This window comes from Balaenoptera physalus (assembly GCF_965194825.1).
Source record: "Balaenoptera physalus genome assembly, chromosome: 17".
Classification (NCBI taxonomy): Eukaryota; Metazoa; Chordata; class Mammalia; order Artiodactyla; family Balaenopteridae; genus Balaenoptera; species Balaenoptera physalus.
Genome location: NC_138895.1, coordinates 55,257,122 through 55,271,077, shown reverse-complemented (window position 1 = coordinate 55,271,077; position 13,956 = coordinate 55,257,122). Strand labels below are relative to the sequence as shown.

The following is a 13,956-nucleotide window of genomic DNA, read 5'->3' as shown; positions in this document are numbered from 1 at the left end:
CAATAGAACCTTTTTATTGCTATATTATTTGGAATTATATAAATATTCTGAAATTTATTTATCCAATCTCCTGCTGATAGGCATTCAGGTTGTTTCCAGTTTGCGGCTATTGTGAATAAAGCTGGTAAGATTAATAATGTTGGTTTAAATATTAAAATAACTCAAAATAAATGCTCAAAATATGTTAAACTCTTTTCCTCCATTATGTTGTAGTCACAGTAGAAACGGATGCTGTATATACTACACAGAATGGACTTAGGCACATACAAAATCAGGTTTGCATTTTAAACAAAAGACATGCCATGTATATACCTTCAATCATTATACATGTTAAGTACATACACAATATATTCATCACATAAACAACTGCAAACATTAACACCACATGGATAACAAAATTTGATCCAGTTTATTATCACATTTTAGCATCTGCTTTGTATTTTCTAATGCACGAAGAGATTAATCCAGGCAACCATAACAAGAGAGAAACCGGATACTGTCATCCTATCAATCCCACAAGACAAAGCATGTAAAAACATAATATGTAATATTAAAAGATGGATCTAAGAGGGGTTATAAAAAGTTGATTAGTGTTAATCTGACCATTTAGACAAGCTCAGTAAATCTGAGCACATAAAACTTTCATTACTTAGTAAAATTAGCATCAGCTTATTTCCCTAGCATTACTGCTAAACTGATGTCAAGGTAATGCTTTATGAGCTTATTAGAAAGGAGTGCTAATTTGCATGAATGTGTTAAATAACTGCTGTACCGCCTCCATGCAGGAGATAACATTAAAACAAATCAGATCTGAAATAAGTATTTTATGAAAATTAGTATAACAGCAGCTTATATTATTCTAAAGTTCATTCAATCTTTTATTGAGCATTTTATTGCTATAGGTTGCTTCTCTAGTATTTTAAAGCAAAAGGAAAATGACAAATAGGAATAAACCAAAGTTACTAATCAGATTTATTCAATAAACATGTATATACATGGACAGTGAACCTCTAAAAAATTACTCTTTTGTACAAAGATCACTTGTACTTTGCCTGTAACTACTATAAAACTATAAATTCACACAAAGCAAGAAGATAAGTGAAATCTTCACATTTTCCCCCTTACCTCCCATTCTCTAGCTGCTGCTTCATTAGTAGAATCCTCATTTGTTTCAGATTCTTCAATCTTTTTTACTACTATAAATCCAGGTTCTCTGGTATATTCACCAGTATCTTCTGCATATATTTCTGGACTCCACTGAATGAAGAAGGCATACAAGTGGTCTGTCCTGTTAGAACAAGCAATTATTAGTAATAGACCTAGTATTCTGTGCTGTTAGCTAGAATTTTAAAGCTATATTTGTTAAGTATTTTCACAAAACTTGAAGACTTAAAATATACAAAATATATACCATGCTTTATTTAAAAATAAAACAAAGCCCACTACCAGGAAGACATTAACTTAAAATTTTTTGGCTGTGTTCCGTCAAGCTCTGAGAAAACTACATTAGGATTTTCTTTAGCATGGTTTTGACAAGCTCAGATGCTGTCCACAATAATGTTTCTTTTCTTTAAAGAAACTTAGTAATGGAAAGGAGAACTGAACCCACCATTTTGGCCTCATTCACACAATGATCTAATTATCTAAAATATAAGTAAACAACTTACTAATTACCTATTTTGAAACCTGGACATTATACAGATTTTTTCCAATAGAAATTTAGTATGTTTAACTTTTAAATACCAGGAACACACAGTGTATTATTGGTTCAGGGATGATCCAACCTTTCAACGCTCTTGTTCCCCTTTTCAATTCTGTTTACTAGAGTAAAGCCTAAATCCCTGAAAAACATTATTTGAGGGTCAGCAACACATTTCAAATATGTATGTTTTGTTGGCTTTAATTAGCATGGATAATTGAAAAGTGATTATAAAACTCTCCACTAGCACATACCAATCAATAACCACTGTTCTGGAAACTGTTTCTAATTTAATAAAATTTTTTAATAATGTCATTTCTTATGTGGCAACTAACACTTTAAAAAGGTATTAAGTATCATCTTTCAGATAATTTGTCTCTATGATACCAAGCAATTGTTTTTTCATAAATTACTTAGATACAATACAGTTCAAAATTCTAATAAAACTAATTTTTAATGAACATTAGCCAAGGTGCAAGGACAACATTAAAATGGAAAATTCCATGCAAAAATTAAAATAAAACCAACAGTAATGAGAATAACAAATCCTTACATTATTTTTAACTAAAGATATAATAGGGTTGAATATTTCATTGTAATCATCTTGCTATTATCATTGGCAGATCTGAGTATCTGGCTCTTTGCCTTTCATGTACTCATGAATTATGCAAATCATACCATATTTTAAAATTATTCTAATCACATTTTGTTGAATGCACAGACTGTACTGTATATTTAGGTGAGGGGGGAGAGAGAAGAATTTTATTATTATATTCCTGAAAGCAACAGTCTTCAGAGCAACATATAAAGACTTTCCAAGAGGTACACAGACACATAAGATAGTTCTAAGGGAAGTAATCTCTTATATTCTGCTTCCATATGTTCATCTTATACTAAGATTATACTAAGCTGCCTGAGAACAGTGTGGTCAAGATATCTTACAGATTGCCTGTTCTCTGCTTTCACTAAAGCACTATCATCAGTCATCCAGAATTTTACATGCCATAAACTGTGAAAACTTCCTGGTTGCCCAAAGTTGGTACTGAGATGGGGAAAAGTTTTAAAAGACTGGATAACAAGTCCTTTGGCATATCAGGTGGTTTCTAATTCACTGATTTCCATAAAACTGGAGGAGTTTTTAATGAAGCTGTTCACTAATGGTCACTAAAAATAATTCTGATGAAAGGTAAGTAATTTTGGAATATAAATAGAAACATGTTTAAAGAATTGAGTGACATTATCATAATAAAAATTTTCAGTCTCACAGACTTTTTTATGAACAAAGCTTCTCAATACTTGTAATAAAAAGAAAAAAGGGAGGGGGTAGAACTGAGGGGCTGAATCCTATCTCATCATTTCAATGAACAATATTCATCAATGGATACATAAACTAATTGGAGGAAAGCCCTAAATATTTTATTAAGGCATTCCCTATATTTTACTTTTTTATATGTAATAATTATGACAATTTATAATTTATGTTGCTTTGATGAATTGTTTATTAGTAATAATTGTAATGATAAAATCTTCTTGTGTTTAATTAACATTTGGAATAATGCAGTTGTTGATAGACAATTTTCTCTTTGATTTCCACATGTATTGTGAGCAGAGGCATTGTGTATCTTTGTTCAGCACTACCTTTTCAAGTATGTTAGAACAGGAAACAAAGCATAGCATAGTTTTAGAAGGCAGAAATAGTACCTTACTCTGGAGCAAAGGGTAACCATGCTTATTGTATATTATAAAAGGTTTAAGTTCCCTAAACTTATGGTTCCTCTTCTTTAACATAACCCATGGCACATGTAGCTGTCACTTGGCCTTCTTCACATCCAACTGTGGGGACTGAAGCTCAAAGAACTCATACAAGTGCTGGTACTGTGACTGCTGCTATTGTGACTCTGTTTTCTGCCAGCATGCATTAAACTGAGGCAGGCCAACTTGTTAGCAAGGTAGGGTAAGCCTTAGACCCTTTACTCTTTTGACAATAATCACAGAAAATTTTTAAATAAATGTAATTCCAGTACACACACACACACACACACACACACACACACACACACAGAGATAAATGTGTAAGTATAGGTAATTTGTTGCAAAAAATGTAAAAGGGAATAAAAATATAGTACCTTAGAGTAAGATTCTATGAGGAGGTATAATTGAAATACAAATTCAAAGAGAAAAAGTAACGATGCAAATTCTAACTGTTAAAGAGCACATTCAAGTGGTGTTTAAATGGATAATGGTAGAGGGCAAACTGTTACAATGTTTAGATCCTACTGGGTATATTTAAAATATAAATGCAAGTTTTAACTTAAAATGTCAATATTTACAATGCAGTGATGACAGACATCCTTTAGAATTGCTTAAACTTAAGATGAAAAATTTTACTGTGTAGTGGGTATAAAAAATACTTTGAGGACCACATCCTTTTAGTAGCTAATTTAGTGCTATTTATTATATAGTAGGCATTCAGTAAGCATTTGATGAAATTTTTAAGAAAGAAATTATACATCATTACCTGCCTTGAGGTAGGGGCTGTACCAGTTAATATTTTGATGAACCTTCTTGATCTAAGACATTTTAAGTCGGTTTCTTTACTACTAAAACTAGGTATATGTTCACATTTTTTGCATCAAACCATGAAGGGGACTAAAATTAGAAATGGGGTAAATTAAAGAGCGTAAAAGAGGAGCTAAATGATTTTGAATAGCTTTAATGTCAGGTTTTAATCATAAACTATTTCAATACTTTGCTACTGGTGGGATGTATTATACGAAATAATTTCAATTCAAGGAATCTCAATAATGTTTTGAATATTCTGTTGTTGTTTTACCTTTCTTGTGGCACAGCAAACCAATATTCATGTTTCTTATCTCTCTGTGCATACTGTTGCATCGTTGCACTTGCTTGAGATACAAATGTTTTCCTCATAGGTTTTCCAACTCTGAGACATAAGAACTTATGTAATCGATGCCTCCTCTTTTCTTTTAAAAGTGCAGAACCTAGAATTGAGACACAAACAGTGTTTATTCAATTCTCATACACCATGCTTGAATGATTTAAAATAATTTAGATTAAGTAATGCTTATCTCCAAACTTCTGACAAATAATTACAGAATAAAACGTCAACTTACTGAATTCTCTTAAGTAGCTTGTATTTTTTCCCATCAGAGGCAAAGTGACAAGTACAGCAGGACTAATGAACTAACAGGCAAAGTATGAGCTGACGTTACGTCTAAGTGTTAGGGAAAAGGCTTTGAAAGATCCAGGAACTGTTGTCAAATTTCTGTTTGTGACAACCGCACTAAAGTAATCACATACACATGCGCAATTTTCTGCATGTTCTTTATCAGTCTTCTAGAACAATATCTAAATAAGTCTGTAGAATTTTCAAAGGTTTACTGTAATATGGTTGTTACAGACAAAAATTTAGTAAAAAATCTTGTGAAGCTTTTATATGCATATGAAGGTGTGATAAAAACAACAATATGCTAGATTCAGCCATCAGTTCGGACAGCCTGAATTATCTCTAACCCGTCCAACCACAGATGCTGACATATGACACACTGAGAGTCTGACAACATGGTTCAATTCAGGAATCTAGACATTAATTAGCTTACGAAGGTGGCATACTGTGGAAGAAAAAGCACTTAGTTATAGTCAGGAGATCTGGGTACTAGTCATGGCTTTTTTTCTGTGTAATACTGTGCAAGGTACATAATCTATCTGAGCCCCAACATTCCCATCAGGTTAAAAGAGGGAACTTTTACCATTCTTCCTACAATTATATTTGTACATTTTTATATTTATATATTTACAGTTTTATAACTTTTATGATATTATAAAGTCACTAAAGATCAGAAACTTTAAATATTTCCCTATTATAGGATCTCAAGTTACTTAAAATTAGTTACTTAAAACTAAGTTTCTTGTCCCCCCTCCATACACAGGTACAAAAAGAAGAAACCAAACGGTAACAATCCAGGAATACCTATCTAAACTATCTACCAATTTTTCTCCTTGAGAAAAATTTTGTCATAATGGGATGTCCCTCCCATCAAACCCTGCACCCAAACAAACCCAATAAAATAAAAGTAGTCTACTATATTATTGGGTCAAATGGAAATGCCTCATTTTATCTTTTTCAAAGATTTCAAAATACAAGACAACTTAGCAGACACAAACATATCAAATAAAGATATTTATGCCAGTATTCTTTACAACATCAAAGAAATATCTTAATAATATGAATTGTTAATAACAACTGAATGTCTTAATACAGAAATGGCGAAATTACAGGGCCATTAAAAACCATGAAAGAATTATATGGATTCAAGTTGACCCTTGAACAACACAGGTTTGAACTGCACAGGACCACTTATATGCAGATCTCCTTCAAATAATACATACTATAATACTACAATACATGGTTGGTTGAATCCATGTATGCAGAACCACAGATATGGAGGGCTGACTGTAAACTTATAGATTTTCGAATGTGGGAGAGGGGTGTGTGTCACCCCTTAACCCCTGAGTCGTTCAAAGGTCAACTGTATAATGACATGGGAAAATGTTTATTACATAATATACTAAGTAAAAAAAGCAAGAAACAACATATAATCCCGATTTTATATGAATAATACACATAAGTAAAGATACATACAAAAACTAGCAAAATTGTATGTGTCTGTGTGTATGTATATACACATACACACTAAAGATCAAAGATAAATACACCAAATATTAACAATGATCATTTCTAGGTGATGAACTCAAAGTAATTTTTATAAATTTTCTAAAAACTTCCTACATTTGTCAAATGTTCTTTAATGAACATTCATTAGTTCTGAATAAAGAAAAAAATTACAAAAGAAAAAATATTCAATCTTTTATAGAACTTGCTTTGAGTAAATGAATTCCTGAACATCTACTGAATATAATCCTTAGGTCTTCAGTATACCTAAGTTAGACAATGCAAAGAAAATTTAGTGTTTTTAAAAACTGAATCAAACCTTTGTGTGTTGCTGGTAGGAATGTAAAATGGTGCAGCCACTGTGGAAAACAGCTCAATGGTTCATCAAAAAATTAAACACAGAATTACCATAGGATCCAGCAAATCCACTTCTGGTATATATCCAAAAAATTGAAAGAAGGAAATCGAACAGATTATTTGTACACCAATGTTCATAGCAGCATTATTCACAACGGCCAAAAGGTGGAAACAACCCAAATGTCCATCAACAAATGAACATATAAAGAAAATGTGCTGTGTACAGTAGAATATTACTCAGCTTTAAATAGGAAGAAATTTCTGACATGGTACAACACAGATGAAACTTGAGGGCACTATGCTAAGGGAAATAAGCCACACACACAAAAGGGAAAATATGGTATAATTCCACTTATATGAGGTACTTAGGGTAGAGACACAAATTCACAGAGACAAAAAGTAGAATGGTGGTTGTCAGGGACTGTAGGGAGGAGAGACTGGAAGTTACTGTTTAATGGGTACAGAGTTTCAGTTCAGGAAGATGAAAAAGTTCTGGAAATGGATAGTGGCAATGGTTGTACAACAATGTGAATGTACTTAATGCCACTAAATTTTACATTAAAAATGGTTAAACTGGTAATTTTTATTTTATGTATATTTTAACAATTAAAATTTTTTAATTAAAAAAACTGAAAGTTAATATGTAAATTGGATTAATCTAGAATCAATACTCCGAAAGAATATGAGAAATGTTAGCTAAGATACTTGAGCTATACACCTTTTAACCCATAATGTACTAAGCAGAAGCACTGTATATTAGAAATAAAAGACAAACTATTACTATAATTTTCATAAGTAGTATGAAAAAACAAAATGGTGTTTTAATTTATCCTTAGTACTGCTTTTTAAAGGAAAACATTTAATCAGACAATGATGGAACTTGTGGATACTTGAAAGAATTTCAGAAATAGATTTTTATGTCTAACTGCATTTTTTAAAAATGATGGGATTACAACTTCGGCAATTGCAAATTGCAATTAGGATATTACATATGCAATTTTAAAAGGTATTCTAATGATGAAACATACCAAGAACTAAAAGAGAAATGGAGAAATCAGAGGCATTATGGAACTTGGGTGCACTTTCAAGAAATAAATTGTTTAAAGACAGAATGCAGTGAGTGAGGAATGTTTAAACATGGTGGAAAAGATGCTCATTATGTGTACAACCCACTGTGGGATAAGAAAAGACAGGAGAAACCAGAGACTATGTACTTGTCCCCAGAGAAACATCAGTCAAGGGCTACTAGATCATCCTTCAGAGTGGCCTAAGATACAGCAGCTTTTGAGTCAGTGAGGAAAGACGGAGACAATATACAATAAGATAAACTAACTTTATATATTCCTTAACACTTACCTTCTATATTGGTTGTTGCTATTTTATGCTTAATTTCTTTTTGTGACACCTGTTGAATATTTTCCCTTTGCTGTTTAGTTTGTTGCATTGTATGGGTTTTCCAGAGTTTCCGTAGCTCTTCTACCTCAGTCTCTGAGTCCTGATTTTGTTCCTTTCTTTGTTTTCCTTTGTTGACAATTGGCTTTTGTTTAAATTCTATTGCTTCCTCACAGGGCATACCTTCTTTTTCACCTTCTTCATGGTGTAATGAATTCTCATTAAGAAGAAAATCCTGGTCTGCATTACCTTTTATACCTGTGCTTTGTTCTTTAGGACCTGATATTTCTTGAAGATTATCTGTAGTCTGATCTCCTTCCTTAGTAGCCATTTCAAGATTATTTAAATCAGTTTTAAGAGAAAGAGTCCCAACTTCATTGGTAGTATGTCCAGAATCGGATTTTAAGTGGTCAGAAGTACTAGCAGCCTCTGTTATGACTGTCAAACATTCTACTCCACTCTGACTGACGGTTTGCACAGATTCTGATGACGCACCAGATGATTTATCTTGTCGCAGCTCATCTGAAGAAACAAGCTCCTCTCGTATAGGAGAGAGTTCTGATTCCGTGAACACATCTTCAGAAAGAGACTCCTCGGTGCTCCTAGGAGCAGTGCTGGCACTATCATTACCTGCATCGCGAATTCTTGAGTCTATTTCATCAGTATTAGTTCTTGTCATTTTCTTTAAACGGCAGAAGTCCCTTCCCGATAACTGATCTATCTCTCTGTCAGTAAACAAAATTTAAAGTTATTACTTTTTAAATTGTAGAATTTTATTTTCCACAAACTTAACACTGAATTAATATCACTAAAAAAAGCTTTCCTAAAAGGATGTAGCATACATCTCTTAACAGCGTATCAAAAATTTGATTGATTCCTATAGACCATGTAATTAAGTCAAGTTTTGCATCAACTGCTTAAGATCTGGGAAATATCAATGTAAGATTTCCTGAATTGATCTACCTGAAGAGAAGTTGAAGATACAAGTTCTGGGTGAAGCTATAATTCTAAACTAAAATTTATTCACTGATGAAATATGCAAATAAAATTTTCATTAAAATTTTAAATGTCTTAATAAAATAAAAATACACTGACTGATATTACACACACACACACACACACACACACACACACACACACAGTGCTTATTTACATTTAAATAGAAATTAAACTAAAATAAATGACTCAAATGCAAAGCTAAAAACCAACCTGAATAGAACTGAGGCAAAAGTGCTTAGAGGTTAGATATTAGTTAGCTGAATGGTTCATCATTACTTCTAGATTTCCATGTTTAATGGCATTTGTATATGCAAGCACTAATGTTCAATGGTTAGACAGTTTAAGTTCTAGAAGGAGACAGTGTAAACACTATATGAAATACAAGTCTGCAATTCAAAATGATGGCTAAAAGTAGTTTCTGATAAACGGAAATTGCATGAGTTCTTAGTGGAAAAAGTATTAACATTTATTCAAGTCTGAGAATAGGAAAGACTGGAAGTAAGCCGACGCACAATTTACTGGCTACCTCTGGATGGTGAAGTTGGGTCACTCTTTTCCTCTTATTCTAGTACTTGATATTTTTTGTAATGATATGCATAATTTTCATTGTGCACAGGATAGGTAAAATTTATTTTTGAAAAAGTATTAATTAGTTGAAGTCCAGTCCCTACCTCTGCTTCCCTTGTACTGACTGATTCACCTTAAGAAATGTATGTAAGCATCTAATCTGTGCTATTAAATGTGTAATAGTGTCATCTACTGGTGAGCCCCTAAAACTGCATATATAGGGTCTTGGAACTTGGCAAAAGTTTTGAGAAACTGTACCTGTAGATTTAATAAGAGCCTTAGGTATGAGATAAAGTTAAGTAAACCTAACAGTATATAGATTTAGATACGTGTTGCAACCTTATTTTTTTATGTCAATGATGCTGCTATTGCTCAATATAGTTCCTGAACAATACCTTTGCGATTAACTTCCCAAGCAGTGTAAGACAGAAGAAAACCAATCAAATCTTACACCTCATTTTTACCATACATGACATTATCTGAGTTGTTGCCAAATATTGTTTTTAATCAATTCATAAGGCAGCAATGAAAGATATTTCTTTTGGAGTAACTTTTTTAAAGGTTTGGATCAAATAGCTGGTCCTTCCAGGTGACGCTGTGGATGATAAAACAGTGATTTACAAGAGGAAGGGCCCTATAGCATCTGTGTAGAATAGTTATGGATCATCCAGCATAACAGAATCCCAAAGTATCCTAATACAAATGGAAAAGCAGGGCAAGATAAAATGGATCTCACCAATGACTGGCAACATACACATACATATAATCTTCTTGTTTCTCTTTTAATCTAATCCTTCACTCCTTCACCTTTGTCTTACCCCTCCACCTGCCACAATAATCTTTATTTGCTGAGACTGATTTTGGATGATGATATATTAAATAGCTAACATAGAGGCAATCCTAGGAATAATCTGCACCTCTAAGGATGAGACCAAGCCAAAACAGTATCTACTGGGGGGCCGTTATAATGGAGACTGTTTATAGAAAAGATTTTATTCTACCATAGGTATTCTAACAACTCATGTAGTCTGCCTCAGAAACAAAAATAATTTGCTGTCTCTTTTGTAAGTAGTTCTGTCTCACAGGGGTTAATTTTAAAACAACCATTATCATCCCTGTGGGCTATTATAGGGATAGAAATCTCAGTATCAGTTAAAGTGAAGCCAGTTTTTAAACTGTTCACAAAGTCATGTATGGAGGAATGGGGGAGTTCTTTTCTATTACACATCAATTTTCTTCTTTTGTCCTTCCCTTCCTTTGTTTGTATACCTGTCTTTTATTTTCTTCTCCTTTTATTTCTTATCCTTCCCTTTTCTCTCTGTTATTCCTTTAGTTAAACACATTACTTTCAAAGGCTATGCTGACCTGTAGCCTCACATCTATGTTACCTGAAACACACAAATTCCCTAACCAGTATATTCCAAGGTTAACTCTTTAAATTTGTGCAATCTGTGGGTCTTCTTCCCTGTATTTTATACTGTTCTGAGAGAAGGGTGCAAACATATAAATCAATAAAAGACAAAGCTGCTCTGGCTTTATTAATGTCAGGTCTTTGCTCACGTGACCTCCCCCAAATCCCACACCCAACTCTTCAGGTTCTTCTAAGGAAAATTTGAAAGCTACCCTTGATTACTTATATTACCTTAAATTACTAATAAAAATAATTTGAATTTACCTGAATAAAATGGGCTGGTAAACATTGAATTAAATGAGTACTATAGGTTACTTTTAAATATCAGGTTCTCTGACCAAATATACAAATATAAACCTAAAACAATTCTTAACTATTCTAGTGCAGTAAGAATAATCTTTTCAATACTACATATATTTCTGTTTCATTAATGATAAAATGAAAAGCAGCTATAAGAAAACTATTAAAAAATACTTCAGAGTTATTAGACCAGGGTCAACTATCTAGATGAAATAAAATTGCAAGGAGTATAAATATCACTCTTACATGGGTAAGGATTCCTTTATTTTGCTATCGAAAATTTCTTTGTACATTGCAGCTGACATCACCTCTTCCATTGGACACATGATGCCATATTCCTCACAGCCATTCTCTTGAACCAAGGGGTCAGTTTTATGTGGATCAAACATTATATTATTTGGTGTAACTAGCAACACACCACTGACTGTGCCCTAAGATGAAAAAAGAAAATAGTGTTTAATCTTCAAAGTTTAAATTTTCAAAAATTATTCTAGATATTTTTATTTCTGACGTTAGGCCACCTACCACATATAAAAGTAGTATAGTCAAGCACTATGGCATTCTCATGAAAATGTTTTTAATAACACTCAAATTTTCCCAGTAAATTCTCCTTGTTAGAAGAGGCAAAATACAAAGAATATCATATTCACCTTCAATCAATCAAGTCAGGAATTAAAATTTGCAGCCTCAGCAAAATGCTGAGTTATATCAGCAAGATAACTTCAGTAATTTAAGAAGGATTGTAAAGTCCTTCAAGGCATGAGCCATGTTTTACATTAACTTGCATACAGCCTCCTGTGTTCTTCCGTCACTACAGGTATCAAATCGTTTCATGCACACACTGCAGGTTTAATAAATGTGCTGATAACTCAATCCATTATAAAAGGAAAATTGTATAATCTGTTTAAAATATCTTTAAAAAAAAAAATCTCTATTTCACTCGATTCTGCTACTGCCTAGTTATGTGACCTCTGACAAGCAAAGCCTCTGGGGTTGTTTCTTCATCTGTAAAATTAGGTAGATTAGATTACTTCTAAGGCATACAGTAATTATTTTATCATGAAAAGCTATGAAATTTTAAATATATTTATACAAATAGTGATACAAATATAAAGAGTCCAACCCTCTCATCTTACAAATGAGCAAACTGAAGTACGTAAGAAGCTGATCCCACTAATATTAGCTAATGTTTCTTGAATGCTTTGTATGTACCATGCTTTATATATATTATTGTTCAATTATAGCTCTGAGATGAGAATACAGGTGGGGAAATTAAAATTGAGAGAGGCTAGGCAATTTGTCCTAAATAATAAATAACATAGCTAACTAATAAGTGGCAGGACCAAGATCCAAAATCCAAGCAGTCCATGCTTTTTACTATAATATCTTCACATCTGAGTTACAAACAATAATCACTTCAACTCAAGTACCAAATATTCCTTAATCCTATTTATTTATTTTTATTGAAGTATAGTTAATTTACAATGTTGTGTTAATTTTTGCTGTACAGTAAAGGGATTCAGTTATGTATACATTCTTTCTTAATCCCATTTTCAAACTCCCATTCCACTACATCCTGTAAGAATAAAAATAAAGAGCCAGACAGAATTCTAAAACTAAACCAAATAATTACTTCAAAGTTGTCTTTTTTTTCTGAAGCTATCAATAGAAAAACTTAAATCTTGCTTGATTTGGTATCACACCCTCCTTCCAAGTCCATATTCAGCTCTGTGAATTTATCTGATTTAACTTTAAGAATGTAAAACTTAAGTTATGACAGACACTAACTTTAGAAACAAAAAAATAAAAAGAAAAATCCTACTAAAAATGGTCACCCAATCACAAATGAAAAAAAGTTATTGCCAATGTTCGAGATTATAAAATACGCTTATTATTTACAGTAACTGCATGAAATACTGGAGAGAAGAATACGTGTGTGTGTGCATTTTGGTGGGGGAAAGGGAATCAATCTCAAACTCTGACTAGCATTTCTTTTAGTTCAGACCATGGACCTCCTAAATAAGGAGGAACTTTATGTAAACCACAGCCTAATCATCTTTTGATCAATATTTTATTTTATTATTTTTTAACATCTTTATTGGAGTATAATTGCTTTACAACGTTGTGAGTTTCTGCTGTATAACAAAGTGAATCAGCTATATGTATACATATATCCCCATACCCCCTCCCTTTTGTGTTTCCCTCCCACCCTCCCTATCCCACCCCTTGATCAATATTTTAAACAGATTCATGTACATTATGTATTCCTGGATCACATGCCAACTCAAATCAATGAGTGATGATAAAATATGTTGCAGGGACATTTACACTGCCAGGGATAATCCAAGAAATAAATAATCAAGAGTAGAGTATATACAATATAAAAAAGCTGAAAGATTTCCAATCTTTAATACCTTCCTCTATCTCACCATGTCTACAAGCAAGTTATTTGAGAAATGAAACCAAACAATCAGTAAGGATTAAGGAAAGCAAACTTCAGGTTCTCTGAAAGACTTCTGGTCATTCTTGATTTTATAA

General features: G+C 32.6%; 1 protein-coding gene across 10 annotated transcripts in view; it reads right to left on the bottom strand.

Moving 5' to 3' along the window:
* OXR1 (oxidation resistance 1) overlaps nt 1-13,956 on the bottom strand; it is a 463,267-nt gene that overhangs the window by 44,709 nt on the left and 404,602 nt on the right. For all 10 annotated transcript variants that reach the window (XM_082434271.1, XM_082434275.1, XM_082434277.1 and 7 more), the window contains 4 exons: nt 11,665-11,849; nt 8,106-8,866; nt 4,533-4,701; nt 1,126-1,288 (listed from right to left, as the gene is read on the bottom strand). In XM_082434271.1, coding sequence (XP_082290397.1) covers nt 1,126-1,288; nt 4,533-4,701; nt 8,106-8,866; nt 11,665-11,849 — 1,278 coding nt within the window. The remainder of the gene's footprint in view (nt 1-1,125; nt 1,289-4,532; nt 4,702-8,105; nt 8,867-11,664; nt 11,850-13,956) is intronic.